The sequence below is a fragment of the Lissotriton helveticus genome, chromosome 7 (assembly GCF_964261635.1).
Source record: "Lissotriton helveticus chromosome 7, aLisHel1.1, whole genome shotgun sequence".
NCBI lineage: Eukaryota > Metazoa > Chordata > Amphibia > Caudata > Salamandridae > Lissotriton > Lissotriton helveticus.
Window position 1 is genome coordinate 1514739806 of NC_136068.1, and position 20133 is coordinate 1514759938.

At 45.1% G+C, this 20133-nt stretch overlaps 1 protein-coding gene across 1 annotated transcript in view; it reads left to right on the forward strand.

Moving 5' to 3' along the window:
- Window positions 1-4265: 4265 nt before the first annotated feature.
- The window catches only part of LOC144770439 (uncharacterized), a 226810-nt gene continuing 210942 nt past the window's right edge, over window positions 4266-20133 (forward strand). Inside the window, exons 1-2 of the mRNA XM_078654957.1 lie at window positions 4266-4371; window positions 10970-11326. Of these exons, the coding sequence (XP_078511083.1) occupies window positions 10987-11326 (340 nt within the window). The 5' untranslated portion in view covers window positions 4266-4371; window positions 10970-10986. The remainder of the gene's footprint in view (window positions 4372-10969; window positions 11327-20133) is intronic.

The following is a 20133-nucleotide window of genomic DNA, read 5'->3' on the forward strand; positions in this document are numbered from 1 at the left end:
GTGCAGTCTGCCGGGGACTTTTGATGATCTTCCCTATCTTGGTCACTGTGATTATCCGCTGTGCCACATCGGTTTTATTAGGACAGTAGGGGCTAGTTCTAGATCCTGGTATAGAAAAGATAGGAGAGGTCGAGCCGGAGAACTCCAACCGCAATATTTACAATTACATTTTGCAGTATACAAAGTAGGACTGCTGTAAGTACTTTCAAACTGCATTTGTGAACAGGCTCCATAAAGTGTAGAGAGAAAAGTAAGGTAGCTGGAAAGGAAGATACAGAGGGATAGAAAGAAAAAGAGGTTAATTGAGAAAGACAGGTAGAGAGATCCGTTTTGAGTCATACTGAGAAGTAGAGCAGTATCGTGAGATAGAGATAGGGCAAAAATGAAATGGAGATAAAGGGGAGAAGGGTGAGATAAACAGAGAGGTAAGGTAGAAGCTAAGATGAGTTAGATTGACCTAGAAGCAGAGAGAGGTAGAGGTAGACAAGTAGAGAGATGAGAATGAGAGGAATGGAGAAGAAGACAAATATGCAAGATAGGGAGAGTGCTGAAGTAGAGCAGGGTGGAAAATTGAGAAGTGAGGTATATAGAGATAAGTCAGATAAAGAGAGTAAAAAAGATACGAGAAAGAGGGTTGAAGATGAGGAAGAGAGTGACGAAGTATAGACAGAGTTGAGCTAGAGAGATGTAGAAAGGAGAAAGATAGAGATAGGTGAGGTAGAAATGGTGAGCTGAATAGAGGAAAGGAGAGAGAGAAGGGGATTTAATTTTAGACAAAAGGTAGAGGAAACGAAAGAGAGGTGGCAAGACGTAAAGAGGTGTGGTACAGGGAAGAGAGGCAGAAAGAGAGAGGTGGTTTAGATGTATGGTGGTGATAGCATGGTGATGGCACGAATTGAGTGGTAGATGGTGAGAGAAAGATGGAATAATGAGAGATGATGCAGTGAGTGAGGCGTGAGGTATAGAGAGAAATATGGGTGAGCGAAAAGTGAGGATAGAGTGGAGGGGAGAAAGAGAGGTGAGAGACTGATAAAAAAAAGTGAGATATATAAAGATGAGAGAGACAGAGTGGGGTCAATTGTAAGGCAATGAGATCAATTTGTTGAGAGAGGTTAACTAGATGAAAAAGAGAGGCAAAGCGGAAGCTTGAAACATAGCAATGGGAAGTAGATAGACGTGTGAGGTAGAGAGACATATGAGGTAGTCAGAGGGGTAGATAGGTATAGTTTAGAGGTTGGTACAGAGAGTGGTAAAGAGAGATGGTGTCATGAGAAAGAGGTGGAAAGAGGTGAATTTGAGAGGAGTGAGGTAGACGGAGTGAGTTAAAGTGAAAGTTCAGATAGAGAGCGTAGGTAGGCACACAAAGTTGTAGAGGTAGGTGGAGGGTGAGAAAAAGAGAATAGGGTGAGGTAGTGTGTGTAAGGTGAAGAGAGGCAGAAGTCAGAAAGTTTAGTGAGGCAGAGATAGCACCATAGAGGGTCGGAGAGAAATATGACATTGAGACAGAGAAAGTGGCAGCTATAGAAATGGGGTACAGAGAAGAGTGGGGAGTAAGTCACTTATGACTAAAGAGAGGTGAGGTATACAGCAAGACAGAGAAGCCGAGATATAGGTTGAGTAGCAAAAGGTAAGGTAGAAGCAGAGTGAAAGAGTCAAGGTAGACAGAGAGATATAAGGTTAAGTGTAAGCTGGAAGGAGGTAGAAAGAAAAGTACTGATAGAGCTTTACAAACGGGTAGTTTCAGGTAGGGAGAGAGATGATAGACCGACAGATAAGTGAGTAAAGACGTGGAGATAGAAGGTAGAATGTGATGTGTTAGAGATATGTATATTGAGACAGAGACAAAGATTGGCAGAGGTAGGGAGAGAGGTCGACGTAAAGAACGATTCAGAGAAAGAGAGCGAGAGAGATCCCTTTAACCTCTCCTCCCTTAAAACATCTCTGAGGAAGGGAGATTTTGAGTAATGAGATTAATGGTAAATGTACGCATTACACTCCTTGGCAGTATGGAAGCCGTATATCAAACTCAGTGACACTAGGAGTGAGAGTCAAAATGCATTCTCAGTGTGTGGTGGGAAACTGAATTTGTGTTGCTGTGCTGGGGATATTTATGTTGTTTTGAAGTTGCACAATGGAACTGTTTTTTATTTTACAAACACAGGTTTAGGCTGTCTCGGATTTTCAGTTGCTCTTTTGAATTACTTTAAATAAAAAATGTTTTCTATTACTTTTGTAATTTATTTTCATTGCACGTTATTTGACTTCTGCAAGTTATCAGTAGTCTACTTAATAAGTCTGTGTCTCAAGCTTTTTAATAACTAATAAGTCATCTATTTAAATTAAAACTAAGGTAACTTTCATTTTCTCCAATTTCAAGACAAGCGTCAGAAAAGACAAACCGAGGAAATGAATGCGAAATGATGAACTAGACAGATGAGTATTATGGGCCCTCCCTGCACACTCCCTCCGCCTTCCTCTTCATGTTAGGCACAGCACGGAACGGGAAAGGCGGACAATCAGCCGTAGGTCCACACCAGTATTTTACTAATTAGGTAATGTAAATGGCATTTACAAATGTAATATATAAGTCGAAAAGCCACCCTTTAGCCTTGGCACGACACACTTTTTATGGACTGGCTTGATAGCACAGAAGTCACCAGACAACTATGTGAGAACCACCAGGAGAGGTGCTTTGCAGTGGCGGCTCCTCCGCTAAGGCAGTAAGGCAGAGGAGTTTCGCCCCACTGGCTTCAAGCAGGAAAAGAAAGGTACAAAATAAAATGATAATAACGTATTGTTAGTATTATTTTATTTTGTCCTCCTGCTGTGGCAGCTTGCATGAGTGGGCGGGTTGGCCAGGGGCCGAAGAGCACGGGAGGAGGGTACAACCATCCTAAGTGTGCAATGACTGGTCGGCTATTTTGGGCCACCCAAAACAGTCATGCACACTTTCCATGTTCTCCATGCAGGCTGCATTATAGCCTGAATGCAGAACATGCCCACCCCTACAGCCCCTGGCTGAGTGCCGTGTCATGGCGCTCAGACCAATCACAACGCTGTATTGCAGCATTGTGATTGGTCAGGGGAGCCTGTATGCCTGGTACTTCATGTTCCTGGAAGACCAGAGCAGGAGCAGAGATGTGCAGAAACCGGCAGGAAGGTAAGAATGTATTTGTTTTAATTGTGACCCGCGCGCACCCTAGCCCCCCTGCACTTGCCTACACCCCCTCCTCACCGGTGCGCCCGTCCTGCCACCCGAAAGCCGTGGCAGTCATAACTGGTGATTTGGCCCTGCCCACATTTTGGGGGGAAGTATATGTTTTGATTGGGCAGAAGTTGTGTGCTTTCACAAAATAGTGTTTGCCCTCCACACAGCTAGTGTTTGCCCTCCACACAGCTTGTTTATTTATTCAGCTGCCTGAGCTTGCACTTTAAGGGGCACACATGCCATTGTAATGCTATCAAAGTGTCTCAGATACCTAGATAATGTATGGTGTTATTCTCCAGCAGCAGCCCAGATGGGAGAAGGCAGTCATTAACGTAACTGGATGTATCGGTAAGGCTTGACAGTGCATCCATAAGCCAAGCCTATTGGCACTGCCAATGTTTGCTTTAATTTTTTATATATAAAATATTTCTCATGCACATGGAGCAGGGCATGTTGTGTTTGGCGGCCTCTTCACTCCTTATTTGAGCAGGGGAAAGCATTTGGAAGAAGTAATATATAACCGAAAATTGCAGATGGGTTACTCAGAATACAGGGGACTTTTTCACCTTGTGTTTGTTGCGAGTGACATCGCAGAAAACTCGTGTTTCACTCTTGTTTATTTTACATAATTCAGAACCCTCTGGTAAAAAACAGCTGTTTTTCTCAGTTGTCCACCTTATGTTACACCATGGTGTTCTTAATCCTATTACGTTTAGTTCTGCTGGGTTATGCTCTCCTGGTATGTTTGGTCTGTTGATTGTTACTTTATGCCATGCTTGGGAATGCTCGGTTAGGTTACTATATTGTTTTGTTATGTGGTTTTCATACTCTGCGAGTCTCTTAGCTGTCACATTTGTGATCGCTTCATAACAATCGCATCGAAACCGAGGCGTGCGTGCATGACACATCATCAGTATCATTTGTTAAGAAGAAAACACCCGACTCCACGGTTTCGAATCGGCTTTGTGGCAGTGGCTATGTCACAAACCCCACCCTATTGGGCTGGTCCCCAGCCTATCAGCACGCGAGGGCGCCGTGTCATTCTTAAACCTAAACACGGAAGAATCGAAACTGAAATTCCGAAGAGTTACCATTTCATCTGTTGTTGTGAGGAAGCAAGCAGTCAGTGGAACCCAGGGAACCGAAGGCAGGAGGCTGCGCAGGTGAGTGTCTCTATTTATCAATGCGTTGTTGCTGCTTTTAGATGCCTTTGCAACCCCGCTTCGTCTAAGACAGGGATGCTGCAGGGCAGAGTTCGGTCCTTCTGAAAGAGGCAGGCATAGAGGAGCCGTTAGGATGCTTGCTGGGTCTCTGGGAGGCTGGCAGGGCGGGCTTTACTGCAGGTACAAGCAATGTGGCACCTGCTGGCGCTCCCTAAACAGGCACGGGTAACCTTACACGGTTGGTGTCCAGGAAGTTATACAGCATTTAATACCGATAATCGCCCCGCTTCTCATCAGTTTTTTCGGATATGTGTACTTCGGCACTGTGTCTTGAAGCACTTTGGCCAAGATCACACTATAATATGACTTTAACTTAACCTATTGCCATTACAAATGTGCCTATTGCCAAACCTAATTGGGACTCCATATAGTGACGAGGGATGGGTGGGGCGTTGGGTTAGCAGTTGTCGTAAGTTACTCGTGAGTGGCGCATCTCAGCAGATGGCAGATGCGAGTGTACAAGTCACTGCGATACATTTTGACGGGTGGTCAAATAGCACCTTGATTAGTTCCACCCTGGACAACAAAGCTGGCACCGCACTTTATCTTGGGGTGTTACTACTCTACGGTTCCCCTCTTCAGCATGTCGCTTTCCACACTTCAAGGTAAAACATAAGGGGTTTTGAAGCCAGAGAGCAGTGTGGCTTTCAAGTAACATTGTCCGCAAGGATGTTGTCCGGATGATGTTCAAAAATACACATACGGTTTCACCCTAGGCCCGGTTCCAGGAATTTTCATTTGGATGGGCCAAGGATATGTTCGGGTGGGCTAATGTGGTCCCAATTTTTGTCAATTTTGGAGGTAGCCTACAAGTCCAAGATTGCATCATATCTTCCAAACATAAATTCAGTGCATCTAGAAAGTTATTTCAGAGTAAGCACTGTTGTCTATACTCAACAACCCCAACCCTTATAATTTCCAGCAGGCCAGGCTTCAGCACAAGCACCAGGATTCCAAGCAGATTGTAATAGTAGTTTAAGTAGGAGGCCCCTGTTACCACAACTAAGCCTTGACATTTCACACTAGGAAAACGGGCTACTTACACCTTGCAATTTGCTCAACAGTTATTTATTTGCATGCTGTGAACTTTGTAACTTAATTTTCAGGTTGTTCTTTTGCAGTGTACTTTCATTGATACAAAAGTTTAAAAAAACAGCTGCACATTCAGAAAAAAGAAAGCAGTATTGTTGACAAAGAGGAGCGTTTTTCATGCCTTACAATTGTAAAAACCAGTAATTGCAGTCAAACAGGTAACCTTGGGGCTGTATTAGACAGAGTGCCTCGGTTACAGAGGGGCCGCAGATGCTTGTGCAGCCCCTTCTGTAAGAATGATAAACTGCATTTACTTCTCTCGGTCAGATCATGTCATGTCATGCTATGTTGGTTTGTAATGCTCAAAGAACAATTGATGGATGGAACGCTGAACAATATCAAACGCTCATCCCCCAGTACAGAGATCTGGGCCTAAATCCATTCTATTTTGCTCACCACGCCAACTCAGTATGGACCCAGTCACTTGCAAATCAGTCTTGGGTCTGCTCTAGGGTGACCAGAATTTTAAAGCCAAAAACCGGGACATTTCACAAAAATAAAAGAAGGACTACAGTTTTACTTCAAGCGATGAGAGCGCTCCTCAGCACAGAATTACAGAGCAGGCAATAAGAACATACATACATTGCAATTTTTAAGCCCAGTAGCTTGCCTGTTAATTAAATTGCTTTCTTGAAACAACTGCGAACTATCCCTGCTTTGTAAAACATAAAAAAACACCTCCCACCGTTTTCAGTCGACCCTCTTTAAAAACGGGGACATGAGCTAAATTTCTTGGAATTTGCTGGGACGGCTAGTTAAAAACAGGGACCGTCCTGGCAAAACGGGGACGCCTGGTCACCCTACTCTGCTCTCCATGGGAACAGTCCAGCCTGAAATGCCAAGCCAGGTCCGCCCTGGACCGAAAACAATCATCCTAAGACTAGTTTCGGGGTATCACTCGTCATCAGCCAGGATAGCCTGAATCTAGTGGCATGGAGAGCACAGGAATTACGTCTGGGAATCCCCGTCCCACTTGGAGTGACAAATGCAAAAAAAGAACCATTGATGGACCGATCGCTATACAATGTCAAACACTCACCCCCAGTATCCATAGTTTTTGTTGATTGTTTGGTGATACCCCGAAAACGGTCCTAGGATGCTTTTTTCTGGTCCACGGAGGACTTGGCCTGGTTGTTCAGGCTGGACTATTCCCATGGGGAACAGTGTCAAGACTGATTTGCATATGGCTGGGTCCAAACTGGAATAGCATGTTAAGCAAAAAAAACGACATATTTAGGCCCAGATCTCTGTACTGGAAATGAAATGTTTAACATTGCTCACCATTCCGTCCATCAATTGTTCATTTTTTATGTTGGTTTGATAAGCACACTCTCACCCAGGAGGGTATCCTGGTGCCGAGCAGGTGTGAGATTAGCCAAACCTAGGGCCTATTGTTGTTACTCGATAAGCCAGGTCTTCAGCTTCCTGTGGAATTCAAGAGAGGAGGCTCGGATGTTAATGGCACATAATTTAAGAGCAATGTAGGAGAAGGCTCAACTTCAGGATCTGGTTTTCCATTTACTTGGGTTGTGAGCAAGTAGGAGTGCTGCCGAACTCAGGTGTCCTGAAGGTTTGTGAAAGCAGATGATATTGTTGAGGGGTGCTGGGCCAGAGTGCCTTAAAAGTTTGAAAGAGGAGTTTGAAATTTGCTTGTTTGGGTTAGGGTAGCCATTGTAGCTCCTTGAGTTGAGATGTGTGTTTCGGTGGGACATTGGGAGGGATTCTGGCTGGTGAGTTCTGGATGTCCTGCAGCCTCCCAATGAGATGCATATTCATCCCAGTGTAGGGAGTGCTCTTGTAGTCGCTGGCGGCAATAGTGTGGGTGATGATTTTCGGGATGTTTACTGGGATCCATTTGAAAACCTGACTCAGCATCTTCAGAATCAATCAATCTATCAGGGAGTTTATAAAGCATGCTACTCACCTTGAGGGTCTCATTGCGCTGGGGTGGGGGGAGAGTGTAGCTCAGGATCAGTCAGAAAACCAGGTCTTTAGGTTCTTCCTGAAGGTGTCTAGAGTGGGGGAGCGTCCGATGTTGACTGAGAGCTCGTTCCATGTATTTGCTGAGACATAGGAGAAGGCTGTTCTGCCTTCTCTGGTTCTACGGATGTGTGGCATCTCTGCCATAGCGAGGTCGGCGGATCGATGGTTCCTTTTGGGTACGTGAAAGCATAAGGCACTTATGGCGTGGACTTCAGCTGTGATGATGAGTTTGCAGGCAAGAATGAGCCAAAGGGTCTTGGCTAGGATGAATTAGTTCTGAGGTAGGTCTGGATAATTCTCATTAATGCCACTGCTTGTATATCATCCCACATTGCATAATACGAGGTAGCCCTCTATTGAAATGAATTATGATCAGCGCTAGTAGATGTGATATGCACAGAGCATCACCAGGGCCACTGAATTTATGTAGTATGGGAGGACCAAATTTTGCAGCAGTGTTGACAAAATTATGCAGCAAGAAAAGGCTAATTATGTGGTGTAATACAGCGACATTTTGTGATGGCAATACTTCATTATTTTGTCATTTGTTTTACACTTGTTAACACTGTTTGGGCCTAGGTTGCACCTCATTAATACAAGTTAAACACTCAAGTATAGCAATAAGCAACTGAAAGGTGAACAGTCAACCTTTGCAAAGGGTCTTCAACTGCACTACAACATGTAATTGCAGCATTTTTGGTAACTTTTGATCCCTTTGAGCTAGGAGCATTTGTGGCAAACGAGGCAAATCCATACTTTTGTGGAAAACACCACAGCCATAACATTGCAATGTTCCAGTGGCATTGACTATAGCCTGAGAATGTGCAGTGTACTGTAAGAAGATATCAGTATATGAAATGGTCACATTTGTAACCCTGCTATACCGGTGAGAACAAATTCAGGTCAACACAATCTCTTCCTTGAGATAGCACAGTTATTTACTACACCTGAGCATCTGGAAGAAAACAGACAGACACTCTTCGTGCCTGAATTAAACATGTGCACTTAAACCTTTGTGTAAGTTTACTATTTTTGGTATTCATAAACTACATTTAATTTTACAAATGTTTACGGCTGTAGAGAATCTGCACTCATGGTAGATACTTCACACATAAAAAGTTAGGCCTGTCCTATCTTTTCATGTCCAGAGCTCTCCATCTTGACTGCAGCATCTCTGTAGTCAAAATATTTTGTGAATACAAAAAAAATTAAACTTACATAAAAGTGTACATTTATATTTGTGAATCAGGCCCCTACTGTATTAGGCATTGTAATTCCACATTAATTCTTGGGCGACATTTATGATTCTCTCACCCTGGTGGCTACTCATCCAATGAGGCGTTCACTGCTACTATCTGAATAGTATAATGCATGTCCCTTCCTATAGTATACTACTGTGTGGATCTTACTGAAGCTAAAATACATAAACTCTCTCAGAACCCCCACACAAACCATAATTGAGGTGCAGAAGGCTGTTCACAGGCGTTGACCCTCGTGTCACTGTACCTGTCGCATCATTGGCAGGTACATCTCTGTCCGAACTCTCCCAACTAGAAACGGGGTACCCACTAAAAGCCTTATCTGCGCTTGTGTCTGAAGACTGGCTCTGGGTCAGCTTGAGGTGCTCTTGGAACTTCGAGCCCATAACAAGCCGAGAATGTATGTTCTACCACCCTCAATTTACCCAGGATGTGGTATTACAGTGAGAGCTTCTAACTTTGTAGCTCAACAAGCTAGGTTCAAGTCTAGGCTGTGGCTCAACATCCTGTGATTCTTGGTATGTCACCAGTGCATACTATAAATGAATGTGAACTTGTGTAATGTAACTGGTGTTCATATAAAGCACTTTGATACTTGTAGGTGGAGTTCGCACTGAATAAAAACTGCAGAAAACTGCACCTAGAGGTAAAAAGCATACATAAAAAGGAGAGACAAATAGATTGCCATTTAGTGGCTGATTTATACAAAGTGAAAACATAAACCTGGATAAACTGCAGCTTCCCCACTCAAACTGTGTGATCTTGGGCAAATATTTTATGTCACCAAAACAGGTTTCTCTTCATATTTGTGCATGAAAGCACGTTCAAATACATGAATCAGAAAATCAACTATACCACAACCTAATGTGTTTGATTTAATAGACTAATGTTGCCTATAATATCTGGCCCACATACAGGGTCCACAGAAAAACGTTCTTGCCTGTTTGTTCGCTATCAGCACTGTCACCAGAGTGAGGCCGGGGGGTAGGAATGACTCTAAGCTCATGTTTATAAGTACTTCTCAGTGCAGTGCCATTTTCTGACATATTCATGTCAAAGATTCCATGTGTTAAAGAAATAAATTTTTTTTTTAGAAGTGACTGTATCAAATGTGTTTTTTTTATGTTTTACTTAGCAAATATTTTCAAGGCTTGACACTTGCATGGCCTACAGTGCCAAGCCAGAGCCTTAACTCGCCGCTGGGGCTCTCCCACTTAAACCTCTACACCCAAAACACACCGCCCAATTTCAGTTTAGAAGATAGTGAAAACATTACAACATTCCGATCTTGAGATCTAGGAAGCACTTAACAGGTGCTTTCTCCATGGCCTCTTCTGTCGTGATTGGGTGGGCCAAGGGTCATGTTTGGGTGGGCCTGGCCCACCCGGCCCCCCTGCTAGAACCGGGCCTGTTCACCCCGTCCTAGGATTATCGGGTTACACAGTACAGAATACACCCGTCATAATATTGATATATGTTTTCAGGCCCTGTCGAGCTTCATTGCTCCTAGTGCATGTCAGCGCGTCATATGGATGAGTCACAAGAATGCTGACATTACGGTTTTATTGTTATCGGCTGGAGTCTGAAGTCCTCTGGTATCAGTATGCAACCGGTGCAGGGCTTATGTAGGGTGCGTTGCCGTGCACATCACAAGGTCACTAAAACCATCTTTTTCTTACCTCAGGACAGGCAGTGGTGTAAAGAAACGTAGCCCCCCCTCAACATAGTACATCAAGGGGGCCCCCAATGCTCCGGGCCCAGTCAGGAGCTCTCAGGCTAAGGGCACGCAGCCCGTGCATAGTGCCTCGAGGGCCAGCTGGACCTCGTCCCTCTCCCCCCTGCACTGCGAGGGGCGGAGGAGGTCCTGCTGGACCTCGTCCCTTCTGCACCACCGGGTGGCCAGTGTTACGCTACTGAGGACAGGGGCAGGATAGGAGCAGAGACAGTAATGCTGAGAACTAGCAGCTCTGAGACCTAAAGCTTTCTGTTTATCACTAGAACAGGGCAGGCAGTGGTAGTGGTGGTGGAGGCCAGGGACTCACTGCAAGGACACTGAAACCCTGTCACCAGAAGGGGAGGCTAGGGTCCGAGAAGCAAGAGAGTGATGCCCTGTGTACAGCTAACAGTCATTTTTGGTGTTGATTTGTTGTTCAAGATTCAAATTCCCTCAACATATCCAATTTTTATAGAAGATATCCTCTCAGTTTTTTTCAGATGGACCATGGACCATATCCTGGAATCAGAGGTTCTTGTGGTCGTGCTCCAGGCTCCAGAAGGACTAAGTTTTGGAGAATTCCGCAGACTTTTTCACAGCACTCATGGCTACCCACTGGATCTCGCCCGCTATGGGTACAGTTCTTTGCAACGTCTGCTCGATGACATGAAGTACCTGGTGGCGGTGGTGGCAGTAGCAGATCAGGAGCCACAAATCGCATGCAGATCCATTCAACGGCATACATATGTCTTCCTCGGAGAGAACAAAATCTGCCCAAAAGTTGGACTCCGTTCAGTACAGTCCTTGAAAACCTCATCAACTAGCAACCGACCAAGGGACGTGCCAGGTAAGGTCTTGAAAAGATGCTTCAGGTGACCTGCAGGTTGCACACAGTTCTGCACCAGGTGTATTACCCCACTGAGCATTTTATGATAACATAATGAAAGAAAAAAAACAGCATAGGACATGCTCACTGCTCTTCAGGACTTCCTGGTGCAATCTCAGCTCTCAGAGCAAGGCAGAAGGCATGTCTACCTTACTGATCCCTGCGTGAAATGGGGAGCTGGCCTGTAGCTGAGATTCAGTCCACTGGGATGGTAAATAGGTGTCTTCCTTTCTTTGGTCTTGGGAATAGTCTACCGGTTGGAGAACTACTTCAAAGGTCTTACGGGCAACAGTAAGGCATCATATTGGTGAACACTGGTGGGCAGATTCACTACATTTTAACACAATGCAGTGTGGTAACCAAAGTTGCTACTCTGCATTAGGAGGAGAGAGCAGGGCAGCACTGTATCCGATAAGATGTGCTTCTGATGCTGTCATTTCCAACTCTGACACATAAAAATGCTGCCCGGCATCACACACAAACCATGGCACTATGGTGTAAAGGTAACTGCGTGATATCTAAAATTGGTTTTCTACTGAAAGGCAATCATGGCCCTTCTAATGGGCTCAGGGGCCACACCCCTTTACCTTTTGGCCACCATAAAGAGTTTCTGTCAGGCTGAGCACAGGTCAGTATGACAGACACACTGTACTATCAGGTCAGGCAGCTAGGAGTAGACATGCGCTAAATGCACAGGCTCCTGAATGCCTGAGCTGAACTTTGCTGCGTTGAAGAAGTCACAGCTCCTGTGGGCGGGATCTCTTCAGCCTTCAAAGCACCTCAAGGCCCGCCCCCTCGTGATGAGGGGCATCGTCACTGATTGCGTCGGACTAGGGCTCTTCAGTTCTAAGCCCTGAAGTGCCCAGGGCCAAGTGTCAATCACTGACACCTCCTCACAGAGTGGTGTGAAGTCAGCAGTCTTAATGACCCCATCCCACTTTGTGACGAGTGAAGGACTGCTGTCTTCTCTCATTGGCATCAGTGCAGATCCTCCTGGGATCTCTGAGGTAGAGCTGCGCAGGTAAGTATGATTTTATTGTTAATGTTTGGGCATGAATATGTGGGAGTGAGTGATGTGAATGGATGTGTGTGTGTATGCATATGTGTGTGAATGTATGAGTGTGTGAGTGTTGATGTTTGCGTTTGTGCCCCAATCACCCCCTCCCTGGTAAAAGCACAGCCCGCCACTGATGAAAGGGTATCCTTCACTACAAAATGATATCCTTAGACATAGTTTAATACACACTTGCAAAGTTTGAAGTAATAACCATTCTCCAAGTTAACGCCAGCCTCAAAGAGGCATTGTTTGTTTGGGACAATGCCCTGTTTACAACTGTTAGTAGATAGGGCTTTGTGTCAAATACCATAGGTGGTTGAGGGAAACGCCCACATACCTCCATGGGATGCCCCTGTATTGCAAAGTAGCGCAGTGAACTACTTTGCATTACTTTACATGGCAAATCCCAGTTCTACATTTTGCACCTGTTTGTGCCACTTTTGTGATGCAAACCCAGCCTAAAGTATTAGTAAATCTTCCTCTGGATTTCTGCTTGCAGACTTTAAGCCTTCAGGCACCACTGTAAAGCTTAGTATTGGGGATATTATTTGGCACAAGTTTACTTATTATTATGTGCTGAATGTGTAAACCACTGCAACTAACATACATTTCCATAAATAAGGGAAGTAACTGAATTTAAATACTGATAGTTGTTTTTTTAATCACAATGAAACCATAACTTAACAAATTCTACTAGATCAGCCAACAGGTGTTTCGCCCCTTGAGATGGCTTGCATGCCTATGTCTTTTTCAAGAATGTAATAAATTCATCACAACAAGAAAAAATGAGACCATAGTAGAAATACTTCAAAATTATAAATAAAACATAATTTGGAACAGCACATGTTATATAAGAGAGAAGGCACCATAGGTCAGAAAGCAGTTAGAAAGAAAACAAGCATTTGCAATGCAATAGGTCTCTCATTAGAAAAGTTTGAGCTATTGGTATTGTAAATGACAATTTTTTTATCTATGTGTTGGTTTTGAAAATAGCGAAATTAATAGCTTTGTCATTTACAATGGCAATACTTTTAACTTTTGCAAATGTGACACCTATAGCATTTGTAATGCAACATGCTTTGTATTTACGTGACTTAGAGGTATTGATATTCCAAATAACAATGGCTTTTAATTTTTTTAAATAATTAATACTTAAATAAAAGTTATTGTAATTTATAATGGCAATAGCTTAAACTTTTGTAAATAACTTTTGTGAAGATTATGTTCAGTGTATTTTATTGTGACGAAAATCCAAGAACAGAAGTGAAATATGAACATCTTTTTGTGACATTTGTAATAAAGCTTGAAACATTGAGAGAACATATTTGAACCAGTTGTTGTTGAATGGTTGCACAGATTGATGCTGTGGTTGCGCTGAGTGATGTGGTGGCAACAAGTGATGCTGTGGGGTTCAGTGATGCTGTGGTAGCGCATAGTGATATTGTGGTGCCCCTGAGTGATGGATGTTGTGGTGCCCCTTAGTGATGCTGTGGTGCCCCTGAGTGATGCTGTGGTGGTGCGATAGACAGATAGAGGGAGGGCGATAGATAGAGGGAGGGGGATAGATAGATCAACATTGCAACAGATGTGGCTTCCATCTGGCGCCAAGGGTCGCAAGCGTTGATTATTGGGAGGGGAATGAGGCCTTGTCAATTGCTCCCCTCCACGGCCATCCTTGTTGGGCAAAGGGAGGGGCGGAAGGCTGCAGCCAGAGGCCACCATCCTCGCAAACGCACAATCGTGCAAGAAAGAACCGCTATCCCCATTAAAAGCCAAATGAATGTTGTGTAATCGTGCCATAGACGTGCAGTCAAATGCGCTTGCCACTCTCTTTGAAAGCGTTTATAGGAGGAACACTATTAAGTAATGAGCTTTGCAAACAAAAAAAAGCCAATAGCTTACACTTTCCTAATGCGAGTCCTATTGGCTATGGCAATGCTTGTTGGTAGCAAGCAAGGGCAGTGCTGTTGTGGTGCTGAGTGATGCTGTTGTGGTGCTGAGTGATCGTGTGGTTGGGCTGAGTGATGTGGTGGTGTCCCAGAGTGATGTGGTGGTGTCCCAGAGTGATGTGGTGGTGTCCCTGAGTTAGTGGTGGTGGTGAAAGGCGTGCGACAGTGGTGTGAGGCGTGCGGCGGTGTTGTGAGGCGTGCAGCAGTGCATGGCGTGCAGCAGTGCGTGGCATGCAGCAGTGCCAGGAAGTGAAAAAAAAATCACACTGACGGAAGCCTTCTCATCTAGGTTTCCACAACAATATACATTTCGATCAACATCTGAGTTTCTACAACAATTAAGCAAAACGTAAAGGAGCTACCTTTTCAGAGAGAAGTACATTACTATACAATAGGTTTGACCATGTGCATACATCCTACTTTACTGTAAATGATCCCGAATTGTAACTCCAAGCTCCGTTGTGCTCTGCCTACTGTTTCACTCTTTGCAAATATCTATATACACCAGCGCTGGCTTGTCGGGCATACTTGAAGGCCTTGAGGCGCAAGAGAAGAGCGAGCGAGGGAGGCAACCAGATGTGCGGCAGGTGCTTTTCCCCACGGTTGGGCATAGACACTACCATCACATGCAGTGCACAGAAGATTAAGTTAAATATTTAAGGTATATTTTGCATTTCCCTTGAGATTTACATTATGTTCATTGCTTCTCTGTTCTGTGCATCATGGGACACATAAATGAACAAAGACGAAAAAATAGGGTTGATTCACGCACCAGCACTTGTTTGACACAAGAAATGAATGCATTATAAGTAGCATTAATAACACGTATGTTCTAGCCTTCGGTAAACATTTGGAAAGAGTCATTTGGTTTCGGACAGCTTGTATTTTCACACTGTTAAACCGGTGAAGGCAGAGCACAGGCTTAATGACAGAATGAGAGCTTACTCGCCAAACACTGTCCACATAACATTTCACGTGTATCCTCAAATGATGTGTGTAAGAATGCGGCAGCCATCACCAAATTGGACTCGATGGAACAGGACATTCTGACAGCTGTGCTCCACTACAATCAATCACTGCGGTGGAAAAGGCCGCTTGTGTCTCTCAGCGGTGATTGTTTGCTACACGTCACAGGACCCAATAAACTCACACACTGCCACGCTTTCCACTCGCTTCAAGAAAATCAAATACAGAATGCTCTTTTGCAATGTTGCTGTATACTGTAACTGATAAGGACCTCGCAGTGAGAGATCCCGGAAATTCAATTTTAATCCACATTAAGTTAATTTCTAAAGGCAAAACTGAAATGAAAAGTAGTTTAAAGCTACCTGCTGGGCAAGCGTCTGATCCAGCAACAGCACACAGCACGCGGCGCGCCTGCCAGACCGCGATTAGAACCCCCCTGAACCAACTAAATAATGCACTGACACAAAGCAGCAGCAGCAGACGACCTTCAACCTGGAACAAGTCATTAGCATAGGGGTTTGGGGCCTAGAACGGACTGCTAAGTAGAAACTTCCAGACACTCCTTTCGGTAAGGGGTGGGACTAGCAGGGAGCTCTGGGGATGAGCCAGCGCTGAGGGACGCTCAGCCAATGGCGCGCTAGCAGGGCGGAGCCCCGGAGGCGGCCGAAGGGCAGGGGCTACGGGACTGTATGGGATACCAAATACTGCTCGGGCTCCAACTCCTGTGCCCTGCCCTGCCCATGTACCGCAGCCGCCGCTCTCGCAGCCCATCGCAGGCCCCGCCGGAGCCGCAGAAAGTTAGCAGGCTGGAAGTTGTCAGCCTGTCCCTGCTCGGGAGCCCCTGGCCATGCCGCCCCCGCCCGCCCACCCATCGGTAGCTGAGGACTGGGCGCTCCAGGAATGATTGTCCCCAACAGCAGCTACCCGGTGAGGAGCGGCTATCGGAAGCTGGTGAGAGGGAGGCCCTGCGGGGGCCCATGTAGGAGCGGGCTCTGGAATCCACTCTCGATCACTCCCATAGATGCAGACTCCACCCTCCCTCCCCCGGCGTGCGCGTGTGTGTATGTGTGTGTGTGCGCGTGTGTGTATGTGTGTGTATGTGTGTGTGTGCGCGCATGTTTGATTGTTCATTGCAGGAGGCTGACTTGCTCTGAAAGTGGGACAGGAGATGTGCACGGCGCGTGGCTGTACGTGCGCGCACACATCGTCATATCTCCGATGGCCCTGCACGTGCCCATCCCCTGTCCCACTTTCCCAGCAAGTGGATAACAAATGATCTTTCGCTGTACGCAGCTCTTTGCGCTGCTAACACCAGCTCGACCTAAATAGAAAAACTAAAGAAATGAAAACTTGGGCGAGATAAAATTCTAATGATTTTTATTGAACTAATAATCTTGTTATGTCTACATAACATGAGCACACTAAGTGCGGCACAGCACACGTAATCACACATCATATATTATCTAATGAGTAGCATACTTTTATAGATTGTACAGGGGAGGTGTAAGTGTCTGATCACTCTCTTAATAATCTGTGATAAAATAAAGCCTATACATGTGCGGTCCATAATATAGATGTAATACACTGTAGCACAGGCATGGTGAAAAAGTAATACAGTTGTACCTAAAATTGAATTCCGAAAAGACGGAAGTAGTAATCTTTGGGCACTTGATCCTGGAATGGTCCCCGCGTTGGTGGCCTTCGTCTTTTGGCCCTCCTCCCGAGCCGGTTGGCAGAGTCAGGAATTTGGGAGTCATTTTTGATGATCGCCTCACTTTTCTTTCACATGCCAACCAGATCACCTCCTCGGCCTTTTTTACATTTAGACTTATCAAAAAAATCCTCCCCTTCCTTCCCGATGCAGCGGGCAAAACCTTGGTTTCTTCTTTGGTACTGTCCACCCTTGACTACTGCAACGCCTTGTTTTTAAATGCTCAGGAAGGAGTTCTGAACAAAATGCAAATTGTTCAAAACGCCGCTGCTAGGCTATTGGGAAGACTTCCCAAATATCAATCTGCTTCTAATACCATCAAAGACTTACATTGGCTACCTATCAGAAATAGGATACAATTCAAATCCCTCTGTATAGTCTACAAAGCCTTGCATCAACTGGGACCAGCCTTCCTGGCCCAAAATCTCACCCCCTACTGGCCTTCCAGAACCCTATGCTCCTCCAGTCTAAACGACCTTGTGATTCCTCGGACCAAAACCGTCGCATGGGGTGACAGAAGATTTCTGGTGTCTGCCCCCAAGCTCTGGAACTCCCTGCCTTACTCTATTAAAACAAGCCCTTCACTATGGTCCTTTCGTAAACAACTTAAGACCTGGCTTTTTTATCAGTAAACGCAGCCCGTAATTTAATAAACACTGTGCTTCCCTCTTGGGTTGATTTCTGCAGATACTTTAGCGCCGAGACGCCTACGGGCCTTTGTTAGCGCTTTATAAATGTTATTAATAAATAAATAAATAAATAAAGGCGCTATCTGGCTGAGGTAGTGAACTGCAGTCATCAAGGTATCTAGAGTTGGGTAATTTTGGGTATAAATCTGCGACTTGAACGTCTCTATCACTGTGGCTGGGAGAATTAAAGCAATAAGTCCCATTGCTAGAAAGGTCGAGTGGAAGAAAAGGGTCAGGCGGACATAGTAAGAGCCGATGAGACTTATAAGGGCCAGATGTACTAACTTAGGAATACCGATTTTCTAATTGCGATTCACTCCAAATTGCAATTAGAAAATCGGTCTTTCTAATGTACGAAACTGCTTTGAGTTTCAATAGCGATTCCTGGTGTGTCGGAAATAGACTTACTTCGTGAATATTAAGGAGGTAGGTCTCATTAGGAATCGCAGCCGTCGCAGGGATTGTGGCCTTCTGGACTCTGCAGATCATCATGTCTGTGATTGCTTTTTAATGATTGCTTTTTAAAAAAACAATTATATTTTCGTGCTTTTAGCCCGTTTGCTTTAAGGGAAAACTGGATGCGTTTAAAAAGAAACTATGGAACTTTGCAGTTTTGGGCTGTTTGCAACCTGTAAAATGCTTCATGCTTCTCGGGCCACATATACGTAGGTTTCATTTCGAAATTTCCTAATAGCAAATTTTTGCAATTTGCTATTAGGAAATCGCAAACACCTATGTGCTAATGGGTCTATTAAACATTTAGTGATTCCTAATGGGTTCGCAATTGACATACTTCATTAATATTCATGAGGTAGGTCACAATTTGCAACCCACTAAGAATCGCTGAAAATACAAGGATGGTGGCCTGCTGGGGACAGACAGCAGACCACCATGTCTGTGCTTGCTTTTAATTAAAGCAACTTTTTTTTTTTTTAATGTAGTCCATTTTCCTTAAAGGGGAAAACGGGATGAGTTTCAAAAACAAAAATAAAAAGTTTTCTTTTCATTTTTTTTAAGAATAGGCAGTGGTACGTGGGACTACTGCCGGCTCTTAGAAAACTTTTTTGCATACATTTAACAAGCATTTACAATGCAATGGTCTCGTTTTTGATAAAGTTAGAGCTATTGTCATTGCAAATGCCATTTTTTTCATTTATTGTTTTTTTTTTTAAACCGATAAATATATGGTATTGTCATTTACAATGGCAATAGGTAAGCATTAGAGAGTAGTAGAGTATTAGCAGTGATTAACCGCATGCGCACTAGCGGCTTTCCCGCTATACGCGGCGGTTTTCAAAACCCCGCGGTGCATGACGAGCTGAGCTCGTCATGAGTGTACGAGAGGCGTAACTCATGACGAGCTCAGCTCGTCATGAGCGTCGAAGGGGTTAATAGTTAGTAGAGAGTGACTAGTTGATTAATAGAGCCACACACCCAGAGCCACCCACACACACAGACACACACACACACACACACACACACACACACACAGAGCCACACACAGAGCCACACACACACAGAGCCACACACAGAGCCACACACACAGAGCCACACACACAGAGCCACACACACAGAGCCACATACACACTCACAGCCACACACACAGCCACACACACGCACAGCCACACACACAGAGCCACACACACATACACACCCATACATACACACACTCAGAGCCACACACACACACAGACACACACACACACACACACAGAGCCACACACACACACACACAGACACACACACACAGAGCCACACACACAGAGCCACACAGCCACACACACACACAGCCACACACACACAGAGCCACACAGCCACACACACACACAGCCACACACACACAGAGCTACACACACAGAGCCACACACACAGAGCCACACACAACACAAGAACAGAACCGGCCCCACAGGACTGTGGAGCACTCCAGGAACTGCCCAACAATGGTGGAGTGGCCCGCTGCCAGATGGGGCCGCTCTGACTCTTCCTCCCCAACACGGACTATGTTGAGCCCCACAAACCGGCTCTCCTGAGATGCTCCTCCGGTGGGGGTTCAATCGCAGTCTGGGCTCTTGGGAGGCTGCACGCGGGGCTGACATGCGGCGGGGGCAGGCACCGACAATGTGCCTCGTGCCCCCTCTGTGTTACCTCTCCACCGGCTGTTGCACTTGCGGGGCAGTATTTTATGACAAAATATTTGTACAGCTGCCCCCTAATTCCTTTAACTGCATTCCTAGAGGGGTCACTGCACCCTCTTCTATTCACCTACCTCAGAGTAAAATGTTTCACTTGGGCCATCCAACTCGGGTGTGACTGGATCATCACTAGCTTCATTCAGGCAACGTTTCCCTGGATCCCTTGTTACTACCACGTTTCACTTTCTCCCTGTCCGGACTGAC